We start from the raw sequence: 22,993 nt of genomic DNA on the forward strand, positions 1-22,993 counted from the left end.
GAAAGGTTGGTGTGGCGGCGCTAGTGTTTATCGTATATTAATTCAAATGTTTACACACGTTTTTTAAATAGTTTTGTTCGATCATGGATGTCTGTTCTCTGTGGGTGTATACCCGGCGCAAACTAATGAGCCTAGCATATGTAAGAGCGAGATGATGAATTTTCAGTGTTAACAGCGACATGCGACCTCTAGTAGTTATAATCTCGTCTAGAAAAAAGAAACAATTCAATATTAATTCGTCAAAAGGGCGAAACTGTTTTTTGTAAACAAACTTGTTTTGCTCATTATTCTGCTGCAGAGTGGAATTTCATGAAAAATATGCGTTAATGTAAATGTTTACCCTTCGTAGAAGTAATTTCAGTTGTTTTCTGCTTTGAAATTATAGTAAATTAAGAGAAATCATCAAAATAAAAGTTTGTTTACAAATCTTATTCGCCCTTTTGCAAATTTAATATGGAATTCACGAATTACGTGTACCGGTTCAAATATTCAATATCAACCGATGCATTGATGTTGAGTAACCCTCGAATACACAAAAGGACAGTTTGTTGTGATTAGCGTGTACCCTAGACACGTCGGCCGTCAGAATTCGTTGTCACGAAAATATCGCATGATCTGCCAGTCAGTCAGTCATAAAAGAACAGACATTCTATTCTCATAATTTTTGCTCTTGTAATCGAATTTAGTGGAAAATTTCTTTGTTGTGTTGACAATATTTTACAACAAATGAATTCATTAAAGTGGCAAGCATATTTAGTGAGTTCGGAAGTGTTTCGACAAACAAAATTTTGTAAAAGTAACTAGCTGGTTGCACCTGACTTGTCTGTTTGTGGAAGTGCTTGTGCAAGAAAATCAGTGTTTGGGAGGGGATTCGATGTCGAAATCGGTGGGTCAAGGAGAAGATTGCTGTTTTACGTGCACAGAACTCGAGGATAATTGGATTAAGCAAACGAAGCTGTCGTTAAGGACAATAGGAATATCTAGGAAGTATTCGTAGTGATTGCAAAGGCCCACCCTATTACATTCCAACGAGGTCATCAATTGCACAATCATTGTAGCCAGCTGCCAGTAATTTGAAGGGAGAGCAACAAGAACATTATTGATTTGTCATCGAAGGACTTTGAAGTTAAAAACCCGCTAAGCTTGTAAAACCAGCATGAAACATGGAGTGATCACAAAGAGACAACATACGTAATAGTGTTCAGGGGTCCCGTTCGATGTTTCAATGGAACTACTTTGTAGCAACAAGATTACATAATTTTTGTTGATGTTTTATTTTCTCGCTTGAATCAATTTGGGAGTACAGTCTTGTGCAAATCTCGTGATAGAACCATAATACGATGGCGCGCAGTGGAGGCAATAAATGTCCGCACCTAGAAAACGTCGTTCAGCTGTCGCTGCAGGAGCTGTGCAAATTGAAGAAGGTAAGAATCACAATATAATCACTGTCATGGTACGTGTGTATCGGGTGTATACACTCGCTGGCCCGTTTGTGCGTATATCCTGCAGTAGTGTTCCTGCTTTACCACTTTGTTAATGACTGCTAGGCAGAACCTTATTTCTTTGTTCGATTTGCGTAGCTTTTGAGGCTTAATCAGCGAGCAAAAAGATGCACTTGAAATGTTTGGATTTGCGTCAGATTTTTTTTTTTCTGCGTGCAGTTCTACCCACATTTGAATTGGTAGGTAGAGTGTTTGAATGTATTTTCGCTCAGTGAATAGATTTATGTTCTACAGAAAAAGGTGAGCAACCGGTTTTGTTAACTTTAAAGGGTTTTTCAATGCATCAGTCGTGTTCGAATGCCGTTTGTATATTCACCAATTATAGTACAGTGATTGGTTTTATCAGCTCTATGTTGAATTTTAGGCTGACAGTGGCGGGACAAATAACAGACCGATAGGGTACACAGGTATCTGCAAAGTGAAATGCCCATGACTGTGTCAATTTCCTACTGATTTGAACACTCCTGGATGTTCTGGATTCAGGAACTCATTAACATCTGGAACGTACTAGCAGGAACAATACAAGCTCGCCTGTTTCAAGGAAATCTAGATTTCTGGGGGCATGTGTTGGAAAGAAGAAATGCCTTCGGGTTAGTTGGATCTCCACATATGCCATATCTTCAAGAAGGGCCACAATCTCGTTTATAATAATTGACTAGGCATAACAACTTTCAATACCGCCTTTTTAGAGCTCTGTTTCGCATACTGGGTCTGTTGGCAGAAGCCTTCGACGGCAAATACTAAAGCGGGTTTCGAGAAGGGCAATCAGTGATGAACCGGATGATTACCATCGGTTTGCGAATTTTAAGCCGACGTATGATTTAGTGAAACGAAAAAGAGAATGCTTGAGGATGGCTTTCCGACAAAGCAAGCCTCAAAATAGTCGGAGAAACATCCGACTTTCTTGTGGCGTTAGATGGATTGCTCTTAAACCTCTTAACCATAGAAAAACAGCTCCTGTTTAAAAGAAGGAGAATGGAACTCAAGGTATGATTCGAAGGTTAACATCGAAAGAACCTAGCGGTTCGTCTGTTCTGGCGACTTGTAAAAATACAAAAGCGAATTACGGCTAATGGGAGGGAACATAGAAAACGGTTGCAACCTGATTGTATTTTCATATGCTCTATCTCGAATACACATGTGTTTGTTGCAAAGAACAACGAATAAATAGCTTTCTCTCGGTGACGCTTCTCTTGCATGGGAGCGTCATAAATTACGCCCCACTGTCACGTCAAGCACTGGAAAAGGGATCGGAGCGAATAACGTTTTCATTTTTTAATTTTGCACTACACCGGTGTAGTTGGTGCTACACTCATTCAAACTTGGGTGTAATCAGTCTATCTCTTTTTTTGTACTACACCGGTGTAGCACCGGGTAAAAACGAAAACCCCATAAGTATCAACCTTCGGCCCATTAAAGCATAAGAGTCCCATATTGAAAAACAGCAAGCCGAGAAAAACACATTTACATTTTAATTGAGCCTTATGGATGGGACAACCATGTTTTGATATTATTTCGATACTTTCTAAACAAACCTGGTAATCTTATTTGCGCAGTGTGATTCAGCGGTGATACAGAATACAATCCAACAGATAACTCATTTTCGACAAACATTCATATGAAACTTTTATGCTTTAATCGTCAGCTGTAAGCACCGGTACGGTTCTTCATATGGCTGCTGTAAGGGTGGCTTAATCGCGTCTACACGCACGGATACATAACTGCACGTTTTCAATGCCTTATGTAGGAAAACTACTGGTTGGTATCTGGAGGGCCTAGCCTGCTGAAAGGCGCTGGTAAAATACTGTGCAAAATCCGTTTTATCGACGACTTTTGGCGGCTGACCATAAACCAGATCCGCTGCAGTACATTTTAGGTCTTCACGATAGGTTCTGAGACCCAATAGTATTGTCGGTTACTCCTTACTCCTATTTCTTACATTCTTAAACATGAATACTATTTTCATGTGTTCAGTGGAAGCGTTCAATTGTGGATGATTGCAAGCTGTTGTGTGAATGTAATGAACTCCCAAGAGCTACGTTAACTCACAAAACAGGTCAGACTCAAACTGACGGCCTTGGTCGGAAATGACTGTCTCTGGGGTCTTAATCTTAACCCTCCGGCACTCGCGCCGTTGTAATTTGTGCAACACCTTCCGAAACTCTAGTGAAATTTTCTGCCAGCAACAGCGGCTGCTTATTCGGGGAGCCATTCGCGCGAGTGCCGGAGGGTTACTTTCCAAAACAAAGTGACTGCTTTCGCGGCAGTAGGCACTGTCATATCCGATAATGGGATAGCTTCTGCCCAGTTAAACTCATTCCGGAACCGGTTCGGATTTCTGAATGGAGTCATTATGGATTCCAAATCAAATGCAACAACCGATTCCGACTCAGAATCGGCTGTTGCATTTGATTTGGAATCCATACTGACTCCATTCAGGATTCCGAATCAAATTCCGAATCGTTTGACCGGGTGGTCGGGTAAATCGATCGATGACTATTAATATGTAACGATTTTCATGCGATGGGGGCCTACGAAATTATGTGTACACGCCGAAACCGCAGAGAACAGACGTATAAGCTAGAGCAATTTTTTCCAGAAAACCTGTGAAAATATTCGAATCAAAATACGTCAGAAATCACAATCGCGCTCAATTTTTCATACGAGAATAACGATTGAGCTCAAGTTCCCTCCCATAGGTTGATGGTTTTGACGGTATTGCAAACATCATCAAGCATATTTGTGCATCAGTTTTAAAGAACCTCTGACAAGCAACTGCTTTAAGATGGTTATCGCATTACGCCTCGATAGTGGTGCATCGAGGAAACCAAGAGGGGTTGTGGGTATTTTTTATGTTTTATGTTTTTTTATATTCCGCATCACCCCAAGCTAACGGTCAGTCAACAGTCTGTGCACACTGGCGTGGCCGATTTGGCTGATCACCGTGGATTGACTTTTCCTGTAGGCTGTGTTTGCAGACATTATTCAACAGCTTAATGGCAGAAATTATCGAGCTCGGCTTGCAGTGGGAGTCGATTAATCGGTCGACTTCGTCAACATGCAAAATAAAAGTTGAACCCTATTAGTTGTGTTGTAATAAATGTAGTTTTTAGTACTAGTGTACAATTGTTAAATGCTAGTCGTATGTCGATCTGAGCATGTGTTCGTCTGAGTATTTGTGACAGATGGGTCAAGTAATGGATGCAGAACTGGCGTATATCATAGAATAGTGGGCAAATTTTGGGACTCGTTGGTCACTTGTTACCGGTGTTCAATTCGTGCATTCGATTCGATTCAAACACCCCGTTAATTAAGTGAACGTTTGCTGAATGTTGCGGTGAATATCACGGGAGACGGGCATTTTTCACTCTTCCAGAATTTCAAGCTGTTATGAAAGTGGGCAAAGATTCTACCCCTGGTGTGGATGGAATACCATACTCGGTCATTAGTAATCTTTCGGTGCACGCACTGCATAAACTTCTTGGCATATACAATCAGTTATTTAGTAGTGGTACTATTCCTGAATGCTAGAAGATTTTCCGCATAGTCGCCATTCCCAAACAAGGAATGCAACCAGGAAATGTTCCAGCATTTTGCCCGATAGCATTGGCATCATGTTTTCGAAAGATATGCGAGTTACTAGTCAAAGACAAACAGACAAAGGAATTTATACTGGAAAGCAAATATCTGCTTCCTCCAGAGATGTGTGGATTCCGCAAAGGCAAGGAAACGATGGACGCTCTATTACCACTAATTAGTCAAGCGCAGTCAGCTCTCCGGAATCACGAACACATCGTTTTGTGTAGTGTCGACATCAAGAGTGCTTATGATAATGTTGAAATTGACATTCTCGTTACGTACAATGCGTTTACTAAAGTGCCTGGTCCGAGCAGTCTACAGTCTATTTGAAGAAAGAGTTATCTTGACCTCCACCAACGACAATCAAACATTATCGAGAACCACGTGGGACTTCCGCAAGATTCGCCGCTAAGTCCCATATGTTTCATTGTGGTTATTTCACGAATCATACAAAATATTCCCGGTCGTGTTATTAAGAACCATTATCGCTGTTCGAGATCGCATTTTAGCTGAAACTTGCCATACCTTACAAAATGCGATTTACGATCTAGTGGAATCTATCAGTAACATTGTTTTGGACATATCCCCGACAAAAAGCAACTTAATGATAATTGATAAAGAACAACCTGAAATACTACCTCGAATTCTTATCCGCGAAGAACCCTTGGAATGTGTCACCTCAATAAGGCTGTTAGGTGTATACCGCACGACAAATTTATCATAGTCATGTCACATACGACAGCTAATAAAACGGACAGCTCCATATTTGAACTTTCTCCGAAGTGTTTCTAGTCAATACTGGGGTGCGCATCCTTCAACTCTGCTTCGTATTTACTCATCGTGCATTCGCTATAAGTCTGCTGGATACACTCGGAAAACTCCTGGAAAGAATCATCCTTGATGCTGACGATATGCACGGACAATGAACGCGGACAGTACAAGATGCAGTTCGGAATATGGGTTCCCGACTATCTATGCCAGATTCAAAGAGCTACTTGCGGAGCAGTATGCTGCGGTTCGAGACAAACTACGGGCAAAAGTCAATGCGATTCTCCGTCCAACTTTTTGGAACGGGTTGCACGATGGGATCTTGACACTACGGCTGCTCAGGAAAGTGCAATCGTGGGTTTCGCGGATGACGTGTCACTACCGTTGATTAGTGAGACACTTGAAGAAGTAGAGGTGTCAGTAACGGGGATAATAGACGCGATCGAGAGCTAGATGAACGAGGTCAAGCTGCAGATAGCTCACTACACGATAGTGTTGTTGGTTAGCAACTACAAAGCGGTGGCAGCGGATCGGCGTCGGAGGGGGCGTGATTAGTGTGTACTGAAGCAATTGGGAGTGATAATCGACGACTGGATGAATTTCAACAACCATGGCGACGCAAAATATTGCGCATCTTATGCACTAACACTGTTTCGAAAGTATCATTCAATTAAATCGTACAGTTTCTCCGCACAAAACAAATAGATTCGTGGCAATCGACTATTTATCGCCCACCGTGTGCTATGAGGAGATCCCGTTCAAGATTGACTCAGACACTGCTTCGTTGAAAGTATAATAACTTTTCCTAACAAAGTCCTGAGTTTGGGTGATGAGCCTGATGGGCGCGTACTCTTGCTTGGTCGATAAGAGTTGGAGATCCGAGCGAGTGCTGGTTCATTGATCTCTGAATCTCATGACTAATAATCATTCGATCGAGTGTTTTGGCGGACGGTTGATATGGATGTTTCTACTTTCAAGCGGTGAAACATACTGGTTCGGTTGTTCGAGGACTCATTTGATTTTGAGCATAGTGATCGAGTCAATCGATTCGGATCAATGAACTGTCATCTATAAGAGATGATCAGACTGAAGGTGGGTGTTTTTATCTCTTAAATCGCTCTGGCTCGTGAAGATGGCGAGCAACACTCGTCTATAACGAATCGGATTCGCTGTTTTCAGAAACAGAGATGACAATCTCTTATGGATGGAATCTTCTCTTAAACATACTGTTCAGCCACTAGTTAATGCTCTACTTGATCAACTTAATAAACTGCAACACGTAGTTTTTGAAGAACGTGAACCACATCACCAAACACCTAAACGTAGTTTAGATGCATGTAATATCTATTTCATTATCCCTCTCGCAGGTTGATGGGATTGACGGTATTGTAAACATCATCAAGCCACAATAGATTTAATAGAGTTATCTAAATATAAGGACCTTCGCTCTTTTTAGTTTCTATTTGCACTAAGTTCTACTACTAGAGGTTAATTAGTTCTCGTGTTAATAATCCACCAATCATTATGACTACTCAGAATTTTTATTTATATAAGAAGTCCGCTTCAAGATGTTGATTACAATACGCCTCGATAGTGGTGTTTCGAGGAGGCCGGGAGGGCTGATATGAGCCTTTTTTCTGTTCTATATCTTTCCTCTATTTACCCGCTCATAACCGACAATCAACCAGTAACAAATAGCTAATCGAAAAAGGATGTGCTATGTGTGGTGGTTGGCTATTCAAATATTAGTAGAGTTTAAAGTACTACTAAGTTTCATGTGATGGTCATAACTTCAGCTGTATCTTGTACCTATCTAATCTATTACGTCTCTCATATATTGTCTTTTATTTCCTTTTTTCGAGTCCTATACTGCTATTCTACAACGGCCTTCAGCTGGGTCATCAAAGATGGTGATAGTGAAAGTCTTAACACTCACATTCTCAAACACGGTCTCAAGCGGGAACCTACAAAAATGCCCACGCGCACGCGATTACGAATCGGTCACGTCCGTAAGTCAATCCTTGATCCTAGAAGCCTAGGTCCATGCCTTCAGCTGGAACAATTAAGAAAATGCGCTCATACCTATTAGACAACCCGTCTCATGGCGACATGATCGGGAACCCTATCGATATAAGGGATCTCACTCTCTGCCAGAATTCTAACCGCGCACCGAAAATTTAATATCAGACTCACGGTTCGCGCGACTATTCAAGAACACACGTAAATATGTTACAAAATCACGTCAGCGTACAAACATTAGAGTCCCTCGCGATTTTCCAAGCAACCTACGCCCACGAGCTCGCAAACATGATTATACCCCGGTGATAAGGTGAACGTCTTAGCACTCATAAACTTACCAACGCGATCTTAAGCGTCAATCTACAAACTCTTGCGTTCGCACCATCATGAATCGGAATCGTCCGGAAGTCTCTATCCTCGGTACCAACAGTCTAGGTCCATGTTAATTAATAAAAAAAATAATATTGAAAAATTAAGAAAAATATAACTCCCATATCCACTATACAAAACGTTCCATAGCGACATGACCGGGAACTCTAGTGATATGGGGTAACTCACTCCCTGTCGGAATGTGATCCGTACACCGAAAACTAAATATCAGAATGACGGTCAACGAATATATGAATGGCCGCAGGGTTTCAAAATTGAATTTATACACGCGAAGTCACATACACGCGAGCACACGCGAATAACACGCCAACATACGAACGCTTAAGCCCCTCGCGATCATCGCGCAAACTTGATAATACTCCGGTAACTATGTGAACGTTTTAGTACTTGCAAAGTTACAAACGCGGTCTCAAACGCGAACCCGCAAACGCGCGCTATCATGAATCGGTCACGTCCGGAAATCTTTAGCCTTCATGCTAGCAGTTTAGGTCCATACACTGCTGGCCAATAAAATAGGTGTGGGATAGATTATTTTGTTTTTCTCTCAATTACGCATACCAAGTTGCAGCAGTCTCAATCACACCTACTGCACACAGAAGCCTTTGGATCTGTCAAGTTACTAGTGGGTTGTTGGCGCTGATTCTATTTGCAATCTTTGTCAAGATGCAAAACAAGACTGCCGGAGGCTTTTTCGTGTGGTCAATATAATAGGTGTGTGAAATATATTAACGTGCTATTATTTTACATAATTCCATTATACGTTTTATTTGGTGAAGTTTGAATTCTGCGTGTTAATAAATGTACTTAAATGTTGAATAAGTCAAAGATTTGTTATAGAATGGGTGGAGCATCTCACTGTACTCAAGTGGAACGAGTTTTGCTAAGATATTTTGTTCAAGGAGGTAAGACGTATAAATAAATCGCGAATACACTGCGGCGTTCCGAAAACTTCGTTACAAATGCCTTAAAACCTTTGAAAAAGGAAACACGCAAAAAACCCAAGAAAACATCTACAGCAGCTGACCTCCTTCGGAGGGAAGAATCAAAGATAAACCTGTTTTCCTCCGGTGCACAACTAAACGTTAAACGTCCAAAGTGCAAACAGATTGATCTGCGACACACGCAAAATATGGTAAAGCACGGAAGCGAGAACAATGAGGTTTGGGGCTTGCTTTTCGTGGAATGGTGCAGGTCCTATTCTTTGCAACGCCACTATAATGGTAAGATTCGAATGCAAGGCTAAAGGATGGACATCCTAAAGGATGTCATGCAGTCCTATGCCAAAGATAACATGCCTTTACATGACAGTTTCAGCAAGATATTGACCAAAAACACACATCGAAGTATGTAAAGGAATGATTTCGGGATAATAAAGTGACTATAATTTCGGACCATGCCAATCTCCTGTCATTAATCCCGTAGAAAATTTACAGAATGTACTTAAAAAGAGGGTATTCGATCGAAATTTCACAAATTAGGATCGTTTATGGGAAGCAGCTTAAAAGGAATGCTACCCTATACCAACGGAAATTTATTAGCGTTTGAATGACTCAATTCCAAGACAAATGGATAAAATTTGGTTGAATAAGGGAGCTTACACAGCTTACTAGTTGTTCAAAATGTTGAAGTCTAAAAATCATTGGATTTGAAAAATTTTAATGCAAATTTTAATGCAAAGCATAACATTTAATTTACAAATAAAAGTGTTCTTTTTCATATTTACGACTGTGCCTAACTATAACATATTTGAATATAAACATATTTTTAGAGAAAACACAAAATTTCATGTACTTTTATCTCACACCTATTTTATTGACCAGCAGTGTATATTCAGTTGGACCAATCAAAAAAATAAAGCTCATATCCACTAGACCACACGTTCTACGGCGACATGACTGGGAACTCTAATGATATGGAAGAACCCACTTTCTTTTGGAATCTGAACCGTACACAAAAAATTAAGTATCAGATTCACGGCCCGCGCGCGATCATTCTAGAATACACGCGAATATGCGAAAGGCACACGGTTATGAAATAGAATTTATACACGCGAAGTTACATACACGTTAGCACACGCGACATACAAACGTACACGCGATCGAGCACGTTAACGTACAAATGTTCGAGCCCTTCGCGATGATACACGCGATCGCGAGTCCCTACGCCCGCACATACCTGAACCGTACAATGGATATCACATTCAGAATCACGGCCCGCTACAATTGGCCTAAAACAGTGTTTTAGTGGGCGACATTGCCTGTCTCGTCTGCAAATTGAGCGACCGAAATTAAAAGTCGCAAGGATATAACATGCTTCGCAAAACCCGTTTCAAACATATTAGAATATAAAAATCTGAAATAAACTTCAAGCATAAAAATCGGACAGAAATCCTTCAACATAAGAATCGCTTGAAAAGTTCTCACCCGTAAAACTCGGCAAGGGTCTCCAGTATAAAAATAAATAAATCGCTCGTTAGAGCATCCGTATATCTTAATGTTCGAGATTAAAAGTCGGCTAACAAAAACTACTTTGTAAGAATCGAATGTATTTCTTTCCGGTTTTTCACTGAATTATTTTTACCCGACTCTTACAAAGGAATGTCCCAGTCCGATTTTTATGCTTGAAGTTTATATCCGACTTTTTTATTCTAATAAATATCTAATATATTTTACGAAGCATGTTCTGCCCTTGCGACTTTTATTTTCAGTCACCTAATTGTGTATGTGATTCTGACGGGGAGCCCTTCCGAGAACCTAGCTCTATAGGTACAGTTGGACAACTCTCAGAAAAAATAACTTTTCCTAACAAAGCTGGATTGAATTTGACCACTCCTGGTGAGACTGAGAATTGAGTGTGCCAATTCCCAATTTTTTCCGAAATCATTTTTGCGTGGCCGTCGTCCCTAGCTCATTCAATGTTTCTGTTTCATCTCAACAAAACTAATGCAAGGCTCGAGAAATGATCTAGAGAACAGTAGAAAAGTCTTGCCATCGACGAAATGCTGGACTTTTCTTACAAGATTAAAATAACACCGTCACCGAAAAAGAGGTTATAGATTTGGTTTCACAGTGCATTGGGGAGACAGAAGACACGATTACTGCACAGAAGCTTGTACCACACCACCATGGAAGGATACATTAACCCTAGAACGGTTTTGTGGGGTACATTTGTACCCCAGAGCTATTTGAAATCCCTGTTACTCCGTTACGGTTTATTTTAACTGCAAGCAATCCTTATCATAAATCAATTTGATCACTAAACTTCCAGAAAAGTAGGTGCAACCTATTTGTTTCACTTGACCAACTTTTTTTTATTCATTTCGTTTATTTGATAGGCACAAATGCGTTAGCTTGGCGGTGCCGAATTCTTTTGTTTTTACATTTTGGATATTTTAAAACTAGGAGGTTACAAAGTTGCAATATTTTTTTTTAAAAGAGAAAAATTTTACAGCTATCATAAGACTAGAAATAAGTTTGTATATACAAGAGAGGGGGCAAAAGCACTTGACCAACTTAACAGGGCCCGCTTAATGTTTGTCTGGGGTACAAATGTACCCCACAAAACCATTTACGTTAGTTTTTTGTCATATGTACATGATTCGGAAAATTTATTATATCTTTTAATGTAGAATACATTTAAGCTTTCAATATAAGGGTCCCGTTTCAAAATATCGGCTGCGGCGCCGCGTCAGATTTTGAACGTTAATAACTTTTATCATACTTAACAGAATGATTTGATTTTAGGCCAATTTGTTGAAAATATGTTCCTCTATGCTGTATTAAAATTTAAAGTATGTATAACATGCACTAATAACAAAAAATTGTGTTTTGAAAAATCTTTCGAAAACGACTCGGAAAAGTGAAAATTTTCAGCCCATCCCGCACAGAGCCGTCACTTTGGTAGACCAACCGAACAATAAAATAATGAAAAGTTTATATATAGGTCCACTACATGTTTGTTCCTATGATTATTCGCATTAGGTTGCTTGACGAGAGCAGTTGGTGGGGGAAAGAGGGCATATTCCTTTGGTTAGGCCATTAGAAGCCGGACGGAAAGGAAAGGCTCACGCACGGCACGAGAACGAGCGAGAAAGCGATAGTAGTGCATATTAGCGCGATTATAAAAATATCTGTCGGTCGGTTTTTCTCATCATTCGTATTCGTTCAAGTTCAAGCACTAGCAAGCAGCCAGTCCACCGAAGGAAAGCAGTTGGCGATGACGACGGTCGGAAAAAGTGCCCCAGCTACTGGTGACTCATCGCAACCCGATCAGGAACTGTCGCCCTGCAAGAATTTCGCCCCAACTAAAGGGCAACAGAGAAACTAATCTGTGTTCTAATAAGAGTTAAACTGGCTCACCGTGTCCGCGGGGAGTGCGTCTGAATTATGCTCCCGCAATAAAACAATAAACGGTTCTTTACAGGACCAATTAATTGTGTTCTAATAAGTGTTAAACTGAAATTTACATTTTATGGTGTATAACAAATAATTTTCAGAAAGCTATATAAGAAATACGATGTGTGGAAAGAAAGAAAGAGAATTTAAATTATCCTCTCTCGCTCATTTTCGTGCACTGCTTTTCCATTCCTTTCTGTTGCTAATACCATCATAACAAACGAATGTGGGTGTTGCCCCACCATCCCATGGCCAGTATCACCGCTAACAAATAAGACAAAAGAATTTAAATTTGTAAAAATCTTTTCCTTCCTTCTTTTCAAATCTGCAACATTCTTTGAAAATATTGTTGGAATGTTGTTATTGAAAAACTGAACATGCAAGTTTGCTAGCACTGGCCACTAGATTGAAGGCGATGGAAAGACAGAATATTCGTTTTGGTTATGCTAGTATTGGTAGCCGAACGGAAAGGAAAGACACAGGAATGGCACGAAAACGAGCGAGAGAGCGATAGTAGTGCTTTCTCGTGTTTTCATATATGAATATTGGTCGGTCGGTTTTTCTCATTCTCATCATTCGTATTCGTTCAAGCACTAGCAAGCAGCCAGTCGACCGGAGGAAAGCAGTTGGCAATGATGACGGTCCGCAAAAGTGCCCCAGCTACTGGTGGCCCATCGCAATCAACTACCGATCAGGATCTGTCGCCATGCCAGTATTTCGCCCCAAATAAAGGGCAACGGAGAAACTAATCCGCTGGCTAACATTCCAGCGTCTGGTTCGTAAGGTTGTGTATTACTTCAAAGTCGAGCTACGCTTACAAAACTCAGCAGTAATGAAGCCAGTGATGCCTACTTGGTCGGTTTGTTTGAGGATACAAAATAGTGCGCCAAGTACGTAACTTTCTCGCAAAAGAAATCAAACTGGTTCACAGTGTCCGCTGGGAGTGGGCGTAAATTACAATAAAAGCAACGGTTCTTTTCAGGACCAATCAATTGTGTTCTAGTGAGAGTTAAACTGAAACTTTCATTTTAAGGTGTGTAACAAATTTTCAACAATCAACATAATACGTTGTGTGGAAAGAAGTAGCTTGCACACGGAACAAAAAATTAAATTATCCTCTCGCTCGTTTCGTGCACTGCTTTTCCATTCCTTTCTACTGTTATTATCAGTATTACCAAAACGAATGTGTTGTTGCATGTGTTTAAGAGAAACGTTGAAGTCGCATGCTTCTATTCAAGCTTTTTGGCAGCCCCCGTGAACTAACTGCATTAAATGATTTTTTGTGCAGCTCCGTGCTAGTAGCAAACAAAATGGCCCTACCAGTGTCTGATTCGTGAGATTGTGCAGGATTTCAAAGTCCAGCTAAGCTTATAAAGTTCAGCCGTAATGGTACCCGAAGAAGCCAGTCTTGTCGTTTTGTTCGAGGCTACAAAACAGTTCGCCAGGCACGTAACTATCATGCCAAAAATATCCAACGATCCAGCGCATCACCATCAACACCAACGCCGATACCAAAGGTTCTTTTCAGAACCACCATTATTACCATAGAGAATTATTTGAAAATTTCCCATTCAAACGTGATTCTGTTGAATATTATTAGATTTAAATTAACGTCTCGAATTGAAATCACGTCGCTCCGGTTATGTGACAGACATTACCCACCCATCTTTTTTTTATTGTGACCACGACTAACGGTTTAATATAGACATCCCATTTCAATATTTCTGAAGGAACAGAAGGTCGAGTTTGGAAAGTTTGTAGCTTTCATTGTACTTAACCAAATTACACAATGTTCGCACTAATGATTCAGAAATATGACCAGGAATCTTCTATTAGATTTGTAAGTATGTACAATTTACATGAATAAAGAAAAATTGATTTTCAGGAATCAATTATTATCTGTTCTTCCATTGGCCAGTACTACGCGACTTCCTCATGCTAACAATTAATTTCATCGTTAGCCATCTCCCTCACCAAGGCCAACAACGCCAACAAAACCGGTCCTTTTTACCATCATTTTTGTAAAGAATAATTTGAAATATTCCTCGCCCAAATCACCTTTTGTCCGAAAATTCCAATGAGTATCAACATATTTGAAGAACGTGTTCCTTATGTATTCTACATCTCTCCGGTTATGTCGCAGACATTACCCACCCATCTTTTTTTATAAGCAAAATATCAATACATAGTAAGCGAGAAACATTGCTGAACAATAGAATCTGTTATTTGATATAATAAAAGTACTATAGCAAAGTAACTAGAAAATGCGCTTGGATCGTTATCGTATTTTTTTTTGCTTTTGCGGATGAAAGAGGAGCAAAATACATTCGTGAATATGATTTGTATACAATATACACGAAACACCACTCGATTCGCCATCTTCTGTCCCAGAGCATTCTTACTTTTTATACGGCCTCTCCCTTCGACTGCTTCCTATTGTATCACCGTTACTGTTTGTATTGGCGTTTGGTGTTCAAAAAAGCATCGGAATGAATACACTTTTTGACCAGTTTTTGAATAACTGACTGCTTTTTCAAAAGGCAATTTAATAATCCTCACAACGCCGTATAGATAGTCAAAATCGGTTAGAAACTACCGGAGTTATAGCAATATTAAGCAAAAAAGGGAATTTCGACGTGTTTTAAAGACTTGTTCTATAAAAAAAGAAATAATACATAATAAAATAGACAAAGCACGAATATTTTTGAATAGAATACTTTACAAACAATTTTAGAATAAAACTATCCAATTTAATTATAAATCCAATAAATATTAGACATATTCAGGAGCGATTTTAGTTCTGGGGTACAAATGTACCACACAAAACCGTTTACCTATAGAAAAAGTCACGAAACCGTTGTAGGGTTAACGATGCCTTATGTGTCCTTCAAAGTAGGCATTGATGTGAAATTACGTGATATAGCATGGGCAAAGGGAATTTACTTTCGAGAGTTTCAACAATGTACTGGTATAGAAATGTTTTAGATATTCGTAATAATTGTTAATGGATGTTTACTATGTAGTGTTTTTTGTTAGTGTAATATAATGTTGTACCATAATGAATATTAGTATATAAAGGGCGAACACGAAATTATTTCGACACATTCAACAGGGCATAACTTTTTTACCATTGGGTTATACCCAATGCAACCAAATTACGAACTTATTCTCATTGATGTGTATTGTTTACATGCTGTCAAACTCGAAGTCGTGTTTTTCGATTCAACGAAAATGGAGGTGAACCAACGCGAGTCGAGAGAACAAATTCTTTCCAAACACCTGGAATTTCCTGACCTGTCGCACCGGCAGTTGGGAAAAATGTTGAACATTCACCATTCAACCCTCTCCAGAGTGTTGAAGTGGTTCCAGGAGCGGTTGACGTTGGACCACGGCAAAGGAGCAGGAAGAAAACCGGGACCGGAGAACAAAAAGACGGAGGGAAAGATGAAGCGGATGATTAAAGCAAATCCCAACGTCTCAAGCCGTGATTTGGCTAAAAAGGTCGGCATGTCGCAGAACTACGTCCAGAATGCAAAGAAGAGAGCTGGACTACATACATTCAAGGTACAGAACTTCCCAAACCGCGATGAGCGGCAACAATTGACGGCTAAAACTCAGGCACGGAAGCTCTACGAGAAGATGCTGACAAAATATGGCTGCTGTGTGATGGACGACGAAACGACGAAGAAGAAAATGTCGAAGTTCGCCTCCAAATATCTCATTTGGCAGGCCATCTGCTCTTGCGGACTAAGGAGTGAGCCTTTCGTGACAAAGGGCACAGTAAATGGCGAGATCTACAAATCTGAGCGCCTCGAGAAGCGCCTTTTGTCGTTCTTGCAGCAGCACGACGAAGCTCCGCTATTTTGGCCAAATTTGGCATCATGCCACTATTCTAAAAGCGTCCTGGAGTGGTATGAGGCCAATTCTGTCTATTTTGTTCCAAAGGACATGAATCCGCCAAACTGTCCGGAGCTGTGCCCGGTGGAGCAGTACTGGGTAATGATGAAGCGGGAACTTCGGAAGAGCAAGAAGACAGTCAAAGACGAGCAGGACATGTTAAGAAAATGGAAAAAAAAACTGAGAAACTGGTACCGGATGACACTGTAAAGACTTTGATGGAGGGCATCAAGCGAAAATGCGTTCAATTTTACACTCAAGGTTCCATCGATTAACTTTTCTTTTAATTTTTGAAGTAAATATATGTATAAAACTACCCTAAAATTTTGGTTTGATTTTAAACATTATAAGAAAATTGGCATGACATTTTCGGTGTCGCAATAATTTCGTATTCGCCCTTTAAGTAACCACTTAGTCTGTACGAGCTTGCTCGAAGACGATAAGAAATAAATAAATGAAGTGTCATGTCTCTATATTGAATATTGACCGAGCAATAAGGGATTAAGAGAAAAATGGTACATTGTGGTCGGAAAGTTAAAAAAACGTGGAATAAATTATTATCTTTCGTTATAGAGTTATGATGTCTTCGGAAAAGTTGCTGATTGGCACTTAGCGCATTATTGGATCATCATATTTGATCGGAAATCAGTCGCTAGTGCGGCGCTGCCAACAACTTTCTAATAAAGCTAAATAGAAATGTGGTATCTTCGAGAAAGTTGTAGGTCCTATCATTTTAAACATATCTTCTGAAGATACAAACTTTGTAGGTCCTATATGTTTCGAGATAGATAAGATTTAAGTTAAAACATTTACGTACAGATAATGTTTTAAAAATGCGCCATATTCCAAAACCTGTAGGACCTACATAGTTGGTATCTTCAGCAGATATATTTATAATTACCCTGACATACAACTTTGCCGTAGACACCATCTTTCTATCTCGTTCCATTAAAAAGTTGATAACAGCGCCGCCCTAGCTGCTGAATTCCGAACTAGTACGAAATGATCAAATAAAGTGCTAGATGTCACGCAACAACTTTTCCAAAGACATAATACCTCTAAATTTTTTTTTTACTTTATTTTTATTTACGTGACTTTAAAAGTTTTTTTTTCATTCGTCACGCATATTGCCGCTAGAAGCATAATTGTCCCATGTGTATAGGGATTCCCATAGCACATGGGACAGTTATGCTTCTAGCGGCAGCATACCTCTAAAACGAAAGATAAGGAAAGGACGTGTGAATTGTGGGTTAGCCCCTTTTGGACGCTAGCCACACCTGGGGTTACCCCCTCGAACTACGAAAATTCTCGTGAATTAAAAAGTAGTACATGAAATAATCTTATTTTTTATAGATAACATTAGACAATGAACTACTATTAGAAACGTGTATTTTTACAATAAAAACAATGCTAATTTGGCAATGCGGACATTTTTTGCGTTTCCTGTAAAAAAATGCAAAATGTGGGTTTGCCCCTTTTGGACGCCAGCCATTCATTTATTGAATTAGAAATGTAAACTAAAAATGATATACAATTATATTCTTTTCATTTTATTAACAAATGCTTCCATTGTCTCTTCCACAGGGCGAACCGTGCACCGAGTGCGTTGCGAACGGTCCAAATCTTTGGATATGTTTGCAGAAAAATTGCCTACACATTGGATGCTCCGAGCAGTACAATGACCACAGTACAACACATTTCCAAGCCAGCCGAACCCACTGCATTCACATGAATCTTTCGTCCCAGCGGATCTGGTGCTATTTGTGTGAGTTTGAGGTGTTTCTGGTGCAACAACAGCACCAGCAGATCCGGCGAACCTCGATGGTGAGCAATGATTCAAGTGATACCAGTCGCTATTCGACAAACAACGAGAAGCTGTTGATGTATGGAGATCGATTTGCGGTGGGCGCCGGTGGTGGTGAGTCCTGTGATAGTAGCTGTGAGGAAGATGAGTTTGAGAGACATGGCAAGTGGAATGGATTGGTTGGGCTGCAGAATATAGCGAATACTTGTTACATGAATGCAGCGATTCAGGCTTTAAGCAATAGTCCTCCGTTGACAGGGTTCTTCTTGGACTGTGGCTCAGTCCTGGAAACGGATTTATTAGGAAATCAAACTGTTTCAAAGCCAGGACTTGCTAAACATTACCATAAACTAATCAAAGATATGTGGTGCAAGAATCGCCGATACATAGTACCGAGTGGAATACTATATGGAATACGGATAGTTCATCCGATGTTCAGAGGTTACCAGCAACATGATACCCAAGAGTTTCTTCGTTGTTTTATGGATCAGCTTCACGAGGAGTTGAAAGAAGTCACCCAGCCTCCTCCAGATTTGCTGTCGCTACAAGGTAGAGTTCATGGTAACGGCGATGATCAGTCGGCCTGCTCTTCTCCATCACCTTCACAATCTGAAGCAGAGTATGAGACCTGCGATAGCGGTGTCTCGGAACAATCAAGTCTTTCAGATGATATTTCTGTCGATTGCAAACGAAACAGAAAGCTGTCCCGATCGCCTAGTCTAAACACAAGCCAAAGAAATGTTACTTCTACCAGTCGACAGCAGTCGCCGATAGGGAGTAATCGAAGTACATCTAGTAGCACCGGAAGCATGACTTCCTCCCACCAACAGCAGCAAGGAAACACCAACGATTCACAGCAGCAGAAAGCGACAAAGGATAAAATTTCAGAACGATCTATTATCAGTGATATTTTTGACGGCAAACTTCTGTCGTCTGTTCAGTGTTTGACATGCGATCGTATATCAACTCGCGAGGAAACATTCCAAGACCTGTCGTTACCCATTCCAGGAAAGGACCATTTGGCTGTATTGCATCAGACCCATTCCGGAGTGCCTGCTACTAGTCATCCGACTTCGGTAGGCGGCGGTAGTAGCAGTAGCACCGGAATCACTTGTTCCGATGCTGTCTATCCAGTGACGGGGGACAGTTGGATTTGGTGGATCTGGAATTGGCCATTTTGGACCTGGGTACGTTCGTGGTTTTGGGGGCCAGCTGTTAGTTTGCACGATTGTATGGCTGCTTTCTTCAGTGCTGACGAGCTTAAGGGAGACAATATGTATAGTTGCGAGAAGTGCAATAAACTGAGGAACGGTGTGAAATATTCCCGCGTTTTGGCCCTGCCGGAGATGCTGTGCGTTCATTTGAAACGTTTCCGTCATGATTTATCGTATAGTTCAAAAATATCCAGTCCAGTTCACTTTCCTTTGCATGGGCTCGACATGCGCCCGTATCTGCACAAGGACTGTAAATCGGAAGTCACTTCGTATGACCTGTGTGCGGTAATATGTCACCATGGTACAGTAGGTGGAGGTCACTATACCAGCTTTGCTAAACACGATCCCACCGGGAAGTGGTTCGAGTTTGATGATCAGCTCGTGACGCAGGTTAGCCCTGAGGATGTACAAAATTGTGAAGCTTATGTGCTGTTCTATCGAAAGAACAATTCAAAAATGATAACAATTCGGGCACAGGCAAACGATTTGCATAGCGTGCAGGAGCATGCCTCGGACATTCGTTTCTACATCTCGCGGAATTGGCTTTATCGGTAAGATTTATCATTGCTAAACTATGAATGCTAAATTTAAAAAAATATCACATTATTTTTGTTTGCTACAGGTTCAACACATTTGCCGAACCGGGTCCCATCGACAACTGGACGTTACTTTGTCCGCACGGAGCGTTCCCCCCGAACAAGGCACCGTACTTTTCAAAACTGGTAGTACCAATACCCCAGGGATTGTGGGATTTTCTGTACCAAAAGTTTGGCGGTGGTCCTGTGTGCAATCACATTTTTCCTTGCCACATTTGTAAGAAAGCCGCTGAGTCGCTGTCTAGAAGGCAAAGAGCAGAACTAGAAGCATTTACCACATGCAATGATGAATATCAGGTTCGTATTATGTTCTTGCATTTTATTTTTTTCACTCTTCAGGATTTACGGTTATCCTTTTCTGTCCACAGTACAACGAAACCCCAACCACCATATATGCGATTTCGATGGCTTGGTTCCGCCAGTGGCAATTGTTTGCCCGTGGTGTAACAACCGAAGAACCAGGTCCGATCGACAACAAACTGATTGCAATTATCGGAGATACAAGTGTTCCGCTGCGCAACGTTCGCCAGGGATCGGACTATGCTCAGATTAATTCCACACTTTGGCATTTCTTCTATGGCATTTACGGTGGCGGACCGGAAATTGTGCTTCGTGGCCAACCGGTTCCACCACCGGAATCGAGAGTGCCAAAAATCGTCAAGGTATGTGGGATAATTTATTAGTCATTCGTAGACTCAAGTAGCACTTTTTTGTTTGTTTTGAAGGAGCGCGATCAAGAACCCATGGACGTCAGTGATACGATTCCACAGTCTTCAAAAACTTCTACCGTAACAAATGGACGGCAAGATGCTCCGATAGAAGTCCCGACTGATGTATCCTTAAGTACAGTTAATACAGGGACTCAAAAGCCCCAAAAGAGTGTATCTTTCGAGGACAACGAAAGCTACATGGAAAACGAGGTCGATTACAATGAATCATCTCGGTCAGTGCACACGAAACGGAAACAGATAAGGCGGCATAAAGAACAAGCTAAAGAATCGAAGAAAGCGGAAACGGATAGTGCCGATGGGTTGGTCACTTATCTGCGACGAAAGCAGCTAAAGCACCAACAGCAAATATCGCAAGATGCCGACAACGAGAGGTACATTGCTGACTTGTTGGACATGAAAGGCAAAAAGGAAAGACGGCATCGGTCTGGAATGAAAACAAACGGCCTTTTTGGGGCGGAAGGTGAGTGTGAGATCGACAGCTCAAATCAAGATCCGACGGAATTTATCGAAGAACCGATAGACTAAGATTCATCGACTAATAAAGCACATTCGCCTATCATTTCATTTGTTACTAATATAAAGAGTAACCCTGATAAAATTTCAATCTTGTGTTCTACCATTCATCAGCTGTAGCACCATTTTTATTTGTAACCCAACTCATTCGCTCAATAAAAATTTTAAGTTCTATTATGTTTTCTGTTAAACGTTTTTTGGGGAAAATATGAATTGGGGATCAAAGTTTGTATCGTCAATATGAATGGTATATCTCTTCATTCAAATCAATTATCAAAAAATGCTAATTTTCATATCCACTTTTTAGGCAAATATCAGCCAGCCAATGCGGAAACCGTCTCCAACGGTAACATACCCCGTGCAGAATCGTTCTCTCAACCGTCCGCCGCTAACAAAACCAATCACAACAGCTTCGGTTCGGCTGCTGCTGTTACATTTTCCAAATCAGCGGACGAATTCCATTACCATCTCAGTGCCAATGCGAGCGAGCCCGGTAGCGTTGATCCCTCTAAATCTGTGGACGAGATTATGCCGCTGCTCACGCAGACCTCCATCAGTCGTGGTCCAACGGTCGAGGACGAGGACGACGATGGTAACGAAAGTGACGGTGGTCCGAAGAGTTCGACAAAGGAACGATCGCACCATCATGGTCGGAAAGGTCACCGAAGTAGCAACCATGCGACCGAAAATGGCCAATCCGAACGCGGGATGATATCTTTCGGTGGGAAGAAACTAAAGTCAAAATATTTGAAAAGCAAATCGACCAAAGGAGGAGTGATACTGGATGGTGCGAATGGGCAGATATCGTCAGTAGCTAACGGAACGAATGCCAGTGATAGCGAGAAATGAGTAAAGCCAGCGCTTCGACGTTTTCGCTTTCTATCATTCTCGTGATAGTTTTGTTTGGAGCTGTAAATAATAGTTTATTTGTTTATCAAGCATTTTCTTTTACTACTTTTTGAGTAAGGGTTTAAATTCTTCTTGGAAGGCTAGCGTGGTCTTAAGTTCTACAGGAAACGGAAATTATAGTTTTATTTACCCTTGTTAGGCGATGTCCTCTGAATGTTATTCTAGTGTTCTTCGAAATGGTACACTTTTTGTCAAAAATGCCAAACAATTTGTTCAAAATACCGGGAAGCAATGCAAATTATTCGTTAAATTATTCAGTTAATACAAAATAAAAACAAATATTTCGCTTTATTTAAGAAACTAACTTTTCAATGTGTACCGTTTTAAAGTGCATCGTAGGATTTGTTTTCAACCACCAATTAGAGATAGTCTCAAATCATACATTTTCTTTGCTCATTAATAGTATAATGATCCGAACAGATTCAATTACCAATTAAAGTTCAATACAAGTCTTTTTCAAGTTGATAGATATCATTACATTTTTCTTGACCTGTGTGGATAACATACAATCATGTTAAATAAGAAGGGATAAAGAAACATAGGAATATGGAAATTCGAATGGGATGTTATTGAAACTTTGAATAAAGTAGTAAAGTACAAACTCGCTATATTTTTTCAACTGGGTATTATTCCGAATAGTCACTTCAGGTAAGGTGATACTATTTTGAGCCGAGTGA

The 22,993-nt window shown here is 40.5% G+C and overlaps 1 protein-coding gene across 1 annotated transcript; it reads left to right on the forward strand.

Annotated features, from left to right (window-relative positions):
- Nucleotides 1–599: 599 nt before the first annotated feature.
- Nucleotides 600–22,917, forward strand: LOC131683866 (ubiquitin carboxyl-terminal hydrolase 20). Its single transcript, XM_058966224.1, has 6 exons — nt 600–1,424; nt 18,134–20,118; nt 20,190–20,460; nt 20,532–20,825; nt 20,889–21,354; nt 21,715–22,917. Exons 1-6 carry the CDS (start codon nt 1,341–1,343, stop codon nt 22,254–22,256), a joined length of 3,642 nt encoding a protein of 1,213 aa, XP_058822207.1. The 5' UTR covers nt 600–1,340; the 3' UTR covers nt 22,257–22,917.
- The last annotated feature ends 76 nt before the right edge of the window (nt 22,918–22,993 follow it).

This window comes from Topomyia yanbarensis, chromosome 2 (genome assembly GCF_030247195.1).
Source record: "Topomyia yanbarensis strain Yona2022 chromosome 2, ASM3024719v1, whole genome shotgun sequence".
Classification (NCBI taxonomy): Eukaryota; Metazoa; Arthropoda; class Insecta; order Diptera; family Culicidae; genus Topomyia; species Topomyia yanbarensis.